The 10765-nt window shown below is 32.0% G+C and overlaps 1 protein-coding gene across 1 annotated transcript; it reads right to left on the reverse strand.

Moving 5' to 3' along the window:
• Positions 3866-9292, reverse strand: LOC104732640 (potassium channel GORK-like). Its single transcript, XM_010452206.1, has 12 exons — positions 8777-9292; positions 7209-7433; positions 7044-7107; positions 6333-6672; positions 5946-6241; positions 5653-5832; positions 5344-5565; positions 5072-5260; positions 4899-4974; positions 4513-4807; positions 4323-4435; positions 3866-4240 (listed from the first exon to the last, which is right to left on the reverse strand). The coding sequence occupies exons 1-12, from the start codon at positions 8971-8973 to the stop codon at positions 3981-3983; spliced, it is 2457 nt and encodes an 818-aa protein (XP_010450508.1). The 5' UTR covers positions 8974-9292; the 3' UTR covers positions 3866-3980.

Consider the following 10765-nt stretch of genomic DNA (forward strand, 5'->3'; position numbering starts at 1 on the left):
TGTTTATTTGTTGTTTGTTGATTAAAGATTCTCAATTGCTTGTGTGTATAGCCCATTAGATGAGAGGATTACCTCACTGAGTATTTATAATAATAGTCACGCGTTTCAATTGTTGTTTGTGATGCAGGTAAAGGCAAAGTATGATCATGGAATCAAGGCGATGAAGAGGAGGATGTTTTAGAGGCTCGGTTTTTTGTTCTATGCTTCTATTAGATTGCTATAATGGAATGTAGTGGACTAGAACAGATGTTTAGGTTGCTGGTTTATTGTTCTATGACTTGGTTTATGTTATTTGATTCATTTGTTTAATGGTATCGTTTGGTTATTCTGCTGTTTGGTTTGAATATGGTTAGGTGGTAAGTGAGTATGGGATCACTAGATTATTATTATTATATTAAGAAAAATGGATCGTATCGTTTCAGTTTGGTGATACCCCGGTTTCAAAAACTTGCGAGAGGTTTAAAAGAATTGGTTTGGCCACCTATATACCAAAGTGCACTTATCTTTTCGGTCAAGAGTCCTGAGAGAACTTCAGAGTTAAGTGTGATTGAGCTGGAATAGTCTCAGGATGGGTGACCTTCCTGGAAGTGATTGTTGGAACTGTGCGAGTGAGGACAAAACACATGGAAAGATCATGTGGTGATTTGTAGGGATGGTAACAAGTCTTTAAAGCTTTCCGCACGTACCAAACCGACCGTCGGATATGGATGAGCTCACGGGCCTAGTGAGTAGACATTATGCCCTTTAACGAAAGTAGACCTATAGACTGGGATTGGACATGGGGTCACTAAAAAATGGCAGTCGGACATTACACTAAGTTTTTTTTTTGTCGGCCAACATTTCTTATATTATTAAGAGTATGCTTACAACAGTTATACAACATTAGCAAACCCAAGAGATAACCAGAGGAGAATTTTTTATTCTAGCCTCTTTTGCTAGTACATCTGCAGATGCATTACAATTTCTACCAACATATCTAAACTGATGGAGGCTATTACTCGAAGCAAGTATGTCCTCTAAATATCCTTGTACTTCCACTATATCTTCCAAGGGACAGTCTTGTTTTTGAGCTTTTTCCAAATAGGTATATATAACCTTTGAGTCTCCACGAAATATTACTGGTTGGTAGTCAAGACGCTTGATATGGAGGAGGCTTCCCTAAGTGCAAGAGCTTCAGTCTCAAGAGCAGACCTTGTGGGTGGAATTGATGAAGATCCTTTTAGAATTGCATTTGCCTTGGTCATTATACAGAGTCCATCCGATTCCAGCATTACTTTCATTGTTAAGCCATGATCCATCTGTATAACAGTAAAATGATGAGGATTGGCTTAAGTCTACACAATTAGCTGAAACATGACTCTTTTCTTTCCCCTTGGTTGCATCTACTTGAAGCCTTAAATCATTATTAGCCTTCCTCCATAATCTGTAATCAGTAAGAGCTTTATTTATAATATCTGGGATTGCCCATCTTTTGTTATTTATAAATAAGATCATTACGAGCTTTCCAAATTCTCCAGCCAATGAACGTTAAAGCATATGTTCGACCGTTTTGTTCAAAACTAATCACGGAGAACTCTCCACTAAATAGAAAGATACTGACGTAATTTTACTATACATCATTGTAAAAGAAAAAGACTAGTATGATCTTTAATATCATAATGGCTACTATATACTCTTGCAAATTTGAGTTTATTTGCAATGAAAACTTATATACTCTTGCAAATTTGAATTTTATTTTTGATCTCATCTTCTGATGAATACGTACACAACTTAGCATCTACCTGGGCTAAAATTAGTCAACCATTAATTTCGCTTACTTATAACTACAATGTCATTTCAAGGTACAGATGATTAATTGATCTAAGCTCAAGTTTTGTTAATTTTCTGCCAACTAAGATGAATTTGACTGTTCACTAATTTTTTTAGGTGAATATTGATTTAAGCTATTGATTAATATTTAAGATAGTTTTTATGAGAATATAAATTAATTTTAATGGTTAATGTGTTGAGATGGTATTGACTTTTGATATTAACTAGGATTTAACCCGCGGTACACCGCTGGACAATATTTTTAATTTTAAAATTTTAAAATTTATATTGTATTTATTTGTTATTTTATTATTGTTTTATTAATATTAAAAATATAAAATTTTACAGGTATATGATATAAGTATTCAAAGTATAGGATTTTTTGTAGTGTTTTCAAGGTTTTAACTCGTGTGGTATATGTATAGTCTAGTAATACATTATCTCCTGGTACACATCTAAAAGTGTTTAAAAAAAACAATTCCACTTAACTCCCTATGTGGGATTAATGCCAACCCGTCTCACCAAAATCAAAATAAGTTTTTGCGTAAAAAAATAATCAAAATAAGTTTTTTTTATCAAGTTTAATTATGTTAATTGTTTTACCAAATTAGCATATTTTTATAGTTTATAATTTTTTCATGTCAATATATATAGTTTATGATAATTAATAGAATTTTAATTATTTTGGTACTTTCTCAAAAAATAAAAAAATAAATCAAATTATATGGGGGTTTTCAACATTTTTAATGTGACATTTTATAATTGGATTTTCGGTTTAGGAAATTTATTAATGTTAATATAATTATGGAGATTGTAAACTTTTGTTATGGAAAATCTGTTGTATATCATTTAAATTTAAGAGATTCTAGCATCCATAAAAATAGTTTTGGAGATTTAATGGGTTAAAACTTTAATGGGTAGAGTTGTTTTTAGAAAAATCGGAATGTATAGATGTTGTTAAGATTTTATGGCAATAAATGTAACAAATTTTGGTCAATTTAATAAACTTTAGTATTTGAGTTTTTCTGCAATGTTATTTATGGAATTGTTTTAGAGGTTAATATTGTAAAAAAAATTAAATAAGTAAAACTTAAAGGGCATAAACCAAAATGTACTTCAAAAATGTTAATATAGATGATATTTTTTTTTCATTTGAATTATCTGAAGGTAATTAATTTATTTTTATTGATACCAAAATCATCATTTTCATGCTATAGTGATAGAGATTGCTTCATTTGATTTGAACACAAACTACTACCCAATAAAAAAAAACCATTTATTAGTGAAATGAATTCTAACAATAACCAGTTTAACACTCAAAATTCTACTAATTACTCTTTTAACTACTCAAATCCTAAATAATTTAAACCAAATTTAACCACCTGAATAATTTAAACCAAATCTAACCAGAATATTCCAAAAAGTAAAATAAGGTGACCAGTTCATCTTCATAAACGACAAATTAGATTTCAAACTTTCAACTTTTTTTTTTTTGTCAAATATTTCAAACTTTCAACTAATAATACAAAACCTTGAAAGAAACATTTGAATCTTGGGGACTACTCCAATATTTTGTGTCCTTACAAGTCTTTAGTTATTCTTGGTGATCAAGTCTATTCACATCAATATAAACTCACTTATCTTCTCTTCACTTTTTCATATCTTTATCTCTCTCCCAAACATTTATTTGTACACATCTCATAACATTTATACATATACTTCTCTATGAAATCTAATTTCTGTTCACATATTCCTCTTATTGGCTGTGTCATGGACGTTCTTTTTCAACTATTTACATCAGATTCTAGTGATACATGTAAAGAAGTTGTTGATACTGGAAACCTTGAAGCTCAAAAAAACTTCAGACAACTACAGTGTATTAAGCTCGGTTAATTACTCTCTAACATATCTAATTATGTAAATTATCTTAAGTTTTTTTTGGGTGTAATTCTAAGTATCAAATAGCATCTATCTATTTTGCGCTGTAGGTTGTAACCATATATCTATGTGACTGGTTTATTTACAAGTATTTTTTGTTTCTTGAATTCAAAGACGCTTATATGAAAATAGAGTTCTTCTTTGTAATGCACTCTATAAGATTAAGAACAATGAAACCCCAAAATGACTCTTTGTGGTAATGATCAGAAAAATGGAAGACTCGATCATTATGTTTAATCAGTAGTATTACTGATCAAATACAATTTCTGTCCATTACTTATCATATCAATATCCGTGATACGACCTTCGTCTTCTGATAATATAACAAATGAGGCTTCATCGGATAGCCCGAGCTCTTGCACAGCGGTTACTACAAGTTTATGGAGATCACTCGGGATCCAAAGCATGACTCCATGCTTTCTACTAGGCTCTTCTTTCGCCTCGCGTGGGTGGAAAGGAAACACCGTGCATTTCCGTCTTTCAAATCTCTCCTCTGTTTTCCAAAACAAATAAAAATCAATGATTAATTTCAAGATCCATCTTTTGAGTTGTATAGTGTATTTGAGTTTGAATACGTTGTGGTTCTTGAGAGCTTGACGACTCAGCGGTTACATTCCCATCTTCGAGTAACTTGATCAGTTTCTTGTTACCGCACATCCGGGCTTCATCAAGCGGAGAGTTTCCCCACCTTCAAGATTTACGAAGTATGTTAAGTTTAACTAATTTTAAAACGATTTGAAATGAGTCATCTTGTATGAATGTTACCGGTCTTTAGAGCTAATGCTAGCTCCCGCTTCAACTAGCATCTTAGCCATCAAGTATAACCCTTCAGAAGCAGCGACATGAAGTGGTGTTCTGTGATCATAATCTTCAGTGTTTGGGTTCATACCACTTAAGAGCAGTCTCTTGAGAAAATCAGAGTCGCCTTTCGAAACTGTCGTGCAAAGGAAGTTTCCGGAATCTTGTATATCAAAAGAGGCTCCTTCTTTGACAAGTAAACCAATCACTCCGTCTTGTCCTGCTTTTACAGCCTCGAACAATGCCGTGTTCCCGAACTTATCTGTATATATATATATATATATGTGACCATAACGTAAACATAAGACAATGTAAAAATTTTATCAGTTGATCGGATAAAGATTTTCATTTACCTTTTAGGTTGATATCAACACCTTCTTGAATAAGAAACGATGTAATGTCTTCATAGCCTCTACATGCTGCAAGATGCTGCACATGAAGAAGGAACTTACAGGTTAAAAGAAAGAATCTTTCGTACCATCGAAGAAAGATTGAAAGACAAGCAAAAAAAAAAAAAAAAACGTACAAGGGGTGATCTTCCATCGTAATCTGTTTTGTTAGGATCGGCTCCAGATCGGATTAAGCTCTTAAGCTGGTAGAAATCTCCTTGGAAAGCTGCACTGTTTAGTTTCAATGCAAGATCTGCTTCTTGTTTCCCAATGTGAATCACAATGTCAGATTCTAGCATCTTTATCCTCTCGTTTGAATCATTCTCCTGCCAAAACCAAGATTGAGTTGCAAGATTTCTAGCTAAACCGAGTTCAACAAACCATAAGTAAGAGATAGAAAAAGAGTTACCTCCACAAGATTGTTCAAGATTTTGCGTCCATCGTGAAAATAAATATCGAGGATGTTTGAGAATGACTGTTTGTCGAGGCGTAAAAGATGACATAGCTCACAAACCCTTACAGTAAAAGGTTGAGAGATGTTGCAAATGATGGAGATATCTCCAAAAGATGCGTGAGGCCCAAGAAACGTCACACTCTGTTCAGATCCATCTGGTTTTGTAACAAGAGCCTCCTATAAAAATCCACCAAAACAGTCATAAAGTTAGACACAGAAAAGAAGCAAAGATATATACACAAACACAATGAGGTTTTCACGTACCAATAAGCCTTCACAGACGAAATACAAATGATCAACAACGTTTCCTTGCTCTGTTATTACTTCTCCTGGAAGAAAATACTCTTCATGTAGCCTTATAACTATCTGATTAATAAACTCCGTGGAGCATCCGTTGAAAAGGGGGACCTTTTTGATGTAAGGCAGGTACAATCGTTGCGCAATCTACAAAAACAATTGTTATGACATGCTTTTTACACAATCATACAAAACATAAATTTAAGTAGCTCAGTTAATTAGTGTATTAGTAGGAGCCATGCTTGCCAAAGACTGTGTACCTTGGCGCGGATAGCGGCTGGGATGTCCTGAAGCATCACAGTGTCGGTGTAGTAACTGTCGTACTGCAATCTCACGTGACCGGTAATTTGGCTACGAAGGTCTCTCCCAAGTTTTTTGCGGTTCATGAAACTTATAAGATCATTCATTTTATCTCTGAATCTCTCTGTGTTTGATCCTTTAACAATCAAGGCAGTGATGTTACCAATAAGGTACGCACCGAGAACCATATCGAATGAAACATATATCATAACGAATATCATTTCCCGCAGATTCACCGCGTGTATGTCTCCATAACCTGAAGTCAAAAACAAGAAACCAAAAAACAACCATCAGTCTCTTTGTAATAACTAATCAAATGATCATTAAAATCATATTGGTTTTTATACCGACAGTAGCCATAGTGACAATGGCGAAGTACAGAGCCGTGGTATAACGTTTCCACAGATCGATTTCTCGGAAATTCTCGTAGCTATAGTCTCCTAGCTTTAGGCTACCGATCCAAGTGTAACCTTCGTTTTCTGGAGGAAGAGTGGTGGCCAAGTAATAGAAGATGCAAGCAGCAGTGTGAGTACAGTAAACTTCAACGAACAAGAGCTTTAAGATTCTGGTGAAGAGATAGTTGATTCTTGTGTCTTTCTCAAGCCTTTGGAAAAACTCAACTACTTTGCGCACCCGAAACAGCCTTATCCACAACATGTACCTCACTAACTCGTGTTTTCCTGATGCCTACAAAAAAGGTTAGGGTGGGCGTATAAACCAACCAAACTGAATCCGAACCAAAATTTTTATTTGGTTTTGAGTTTCTATAAAGGGAGAAACCTAATCGGACTAACCTAAACTGAATCAAGAACTGGAGCAATCGAGCCACACCAATTTTCAAAAAATTTATAATAAACTAGTTTATTTTATATTATTCAATAAACGTCAGAAACAACAACGGATTGAACTTGGACCGCTTGACTTCCAACAACTTGATAAAATTGGAAACTAAAAATAAACTAAACCGCATACCGGAATGCCCATTTCTACAAAAAATGTTTGAAAGACATTTGACTTTCTTGAAGATCTAAGTAAATGCTAGAAAGCAACTGATGTACCTTATAGATAAGATCCCAAGGGAAGCAACTGATGAAATCCATAAGAAAATGAGACTTTAGGTACCTGAGAAACATGATGCCGAAAGATATATTTCCTCCATTAATAGCTATATAAGTAGAAATGGTTAAAGGCTTGTAAGGGTCTAAACCGTATATAAAACTGACCGGAGAGCAATACGTGTTGGTTTGTAGACAGTTCGGTAGGTCTGGGTATCGCGGTAAGCAACAAAAAACTGAAGAACAATATCGACCAAGAACGCAATCTGACCAACGATATCAAGTATAAAGAGTCTCTCTGGCAGACCGCGGAAGAAACCAAACTCCATGGGAGTGAACAAAGAGGAGTATATTGCCCACACCAATATAAACGTTTCCCATGCCTTGTACGACCTGCTCAAATTTTTCCCACTTTTCATTAATTCAAGTCTAACCAAAGATTCTTGAAAATGTAAAGGTTATGGCTTATACTTCTTTTTTTTTTTGGATAATTAATTAGACTATGGCTTATAACTTGGATCTATCAAATTTGTAATGTAGATTAACGTAATCGTTGAAGGGAGACAACTGAAAATAATTGTTAAATCTAAGCAACAACGTTTAAAAAATTCAAGTTTTGTTAAGAACTTACTTAAGAATAAGATCGACGTAGGTGGACAAAGTTGAATATACATTTTTACTAATAGTTTTGACATAGTATTTGCTATTTAATAATTTTGTTATTTATGCTTAAAAGAACAGGTGGGAGTGTCCACGTGTGGCCTCTGGTTACGGCAGCTTTAGCGGAACTAATTATAATCTGATTTATACGATGATTCGGACACAACACATGATTCCTTACTAATACAACCCTTACCTCTTCTCAATATAAAAAATTGGTGGAGTGTAACAGCATTTCCTCTAGTGACCAAGTTGCTTAACTTAGGATTTCTATGTCAAGAAAAATCGAGATTTAAATCAATTTTTGAAACATAACTTTTATTTTGGTCGGCACCTATTTTAGATTTACAAGTTCAAATTTTCAATTGGTCGACTGCATATAAAACAAATCCTTAGATATATACTTGAGGTGAAAAACAAAAGAGGACAAAAAGATAAGAATATGATGAGGAGGTGTCCTCAGGAAAGTATTAATGTTTTAAAAATAAGCAGCATATCGACAACAAAATCGCCTTATAAGCATCTATATATCTGACTTTCGTTAAATGTGCTAAAGATTATTCTATATATATCCTAAAACTTTATAGTTGGATTTTATAAAAGTTATTTTTAAAAATGGATTAAAAAATAAACAGAGACGAAATAGTAATTAGTGTCAAAGAATACTTTAAAGTGAATTGAGTTTTAATTAATAATCTATTATAATATAAAATATATTATTTTTGTTATTATAAATCGAGAAAATTTAATCTATAGTCAATTTTTACTATATAGGATAATGCAACTTAATAGAATCGAACTACGATAAGATAAATAATTTTTACCGTTTTGTATTGTTTAAATTTTTATGTTATCAATCAGATTTATGGTAAATAAATTTTATTTAATGAGACTAAAATTTTATAGATTAATAAAAAAAAATTTTGTGTAGAAGTGTTTATTCGGAATTTTTATCTCGAGTTAACAGAAATAAAGAATGGAGATATTTTTAAAATTTCAAGAAAAGTGTTTTCTACGTTTTATTTTCCCAATAAAAAGGAATTGTTTCAAGTGGCATGATGAAGAGAGAGAGTTACCTATTTTTGGGATGAATGATGTATTTGTAATCATTATGACCATCGGTTTCAATCTTGCGATGCTCTGATGAATCAAGCCACCGAAACGTCTCGGCTAAGCTCAGTTTACTACCTCTTCTTGATGATGATATGTCTTCGTTTGATTTCTCTTCTTCTTCATGATCTATAATCTCTTGCCGTCGCTTTAAACGCACCATTTCTTTCCAAGAATCAAATCCAATCTATATATAGCTCCAACGATCTCTCCGACACATAAGAAATCTCAAAAAGAAAACGAAAATCAAATCACGAATCTGAAATCAGAAACTTAGATCCAATTCTCATTCTTTGTTTTTTTCTTGGGCTTGATAGTAAATCTTGAAAGACTGAGGGGAAGATCACGAGAGCTGTTTCCTTTTTGTTTCGTCCTTCTTCTTCAGTTCTTCTTTCTCGTGATGATGTTTGTTTTTGTTGATAAAATGTGTTTTTTTTTTTTGTTTGTCTCTGTTTTTATGAGTTTAAGTGTATAACGTAAGGTTTTTGTCTAGAAGAATCGAATTTATATAGGACATCAGAACATGTCGACTACATATATCATTTGTTTTTTTTTTTTTTTTTTAATAATAATAATAAGCTGTCTAATCCTTAAATCTTATTCCAAGAATAATATTCCACCTGGTAATCTAAGTCATTCCAGTGAAATTGATAATCATATTTACCAGGAGTTTTCGAGACATATCTATTTAAAGCAAATCTGATTTAAACCGATTTTGTGATTTAAAGTAGACACTACTCTTTTATAAAAATTATTTTTGTAAACTGATTTAGTAAATAAGTTATAAAACTTATAAACATTTATGGGTCGTCTACTTTAAACATTTATGTTCTAAATCGAAACAGTTTATAAGATCAAAGAGAAGGAAAAAAACATATTTTTGGTAAAACATATGTGAATATATGAACAGGTGTCCCATTTTAAATAAAGAAATAAATAAGATATCGACAAGAAAAATACCTAATTTGCATCTAATATTGACTTTCGCAAAAAATGTGATACAGATTGTTCATCTTCATTCTAATTCTAATTATTATTGTTTTTAAAAAATCCGTAATCTTATAAGATTAAGTATATATATATATAATTATACAGACATAGATGATCGTTACCATTTTGTCCAAAAAAAAAGATGATCACTACCAAATATAATCGACAAGCAAATATTATGAAGTGGAATGGTGAATACGAGTGTTTTGATTTTGTTTTAATTACGTAATTTTATTACAGAATTGTTTTAAAAAAATCAATTAAAGTGTTTTTACATTTATGTTGACTGGTGTCTTTAAAAAGAGTTTTAATATATTTATGGTTGATTGGTTTCTATTTTTTAATTTTTATTAGAAGTATTATATTGATAGCCAATACGGAAATGTTACAAATCATAGGATAAAATACTTTTTTTTTGTTTTGTTCAAATCATAGGAGAAAAGACAAGCGTAAAATTATAGAGACACGATGATCTTTCCACAACGTACAGCTAGAAGAGAAAATAATTTTTTGGATACATTGCTTAAACCAGAAACATTTTATTTCGAGACTGTTCTAACTCACAGCATACCAAAAAATGATAATAGACTTCAAGTCTTTACCATAAATGACCATTACAAAAAATAAAACTTGGTCTTCTCTTCATAAGAAACATCTTTCTCTACGAGTGTTTTGTAAATGGTCTTCCGAATTGAGGCATACATATGTGATTTTGATAATGGTAGTTCAGTTTTATTTTATTTTACATGCATACAATAAAGAAGCTCATGTTTGTTTTATTGGCAAACAAAACATTTTTTTCATATTATACACACATTTTGAGTTCAGAATCATAATAAATTATTAAATTAATTTAGAAGCTACAAAATGATACAAAGAGAAATAAATAATCTTATTTGTAATAATTCTAAATAAAAATTTAGACGCTAAATTAAAAGTTGTATATTTTTTTTTAAAAGAAGAAA

The sequence above is a fragment of the Camelina sativa genome, chromosome 12 (genome assembly GCF_000633955.1).
Source record: "Camelina sativa cultivar DH55 chromosome 12, Cs, whole genome shotgun sequence".
NCBI lineage: Eukaryota > Viridiplantae > Streptophyta > Magnoliopsida > Brassicales > Brassicaceae > Camelina > Camelina sativa.

What these genes read in the sequence shown, in the direction of transcription:
- LOC104732640 (XM_010452206.1), bottom strand. Translation starts at nt 8,973, where the DNA reads ATGGTGCGTTTAAAGCGACGGCAAGAGATTATAGATCATGAAGAAGAA. An exon ending in TGTTGATATCAACCTAAAAG is followed by an intron (nt 4,808 to 4,898) that starts GTAAATGAAAAT and finishes ATATATATACAG; the next exon opens with ATAAGTTCGGGAACACGGCA. An exon ending in AAGCTCTCAAGAACCACAAC is followed by an intron (nt 4,241 to 4,322) that starts GTATTCAAACTC and finishes TTTGGAAAACAG; the next exon opens with AGGAGAGATTTGAAAGACGG.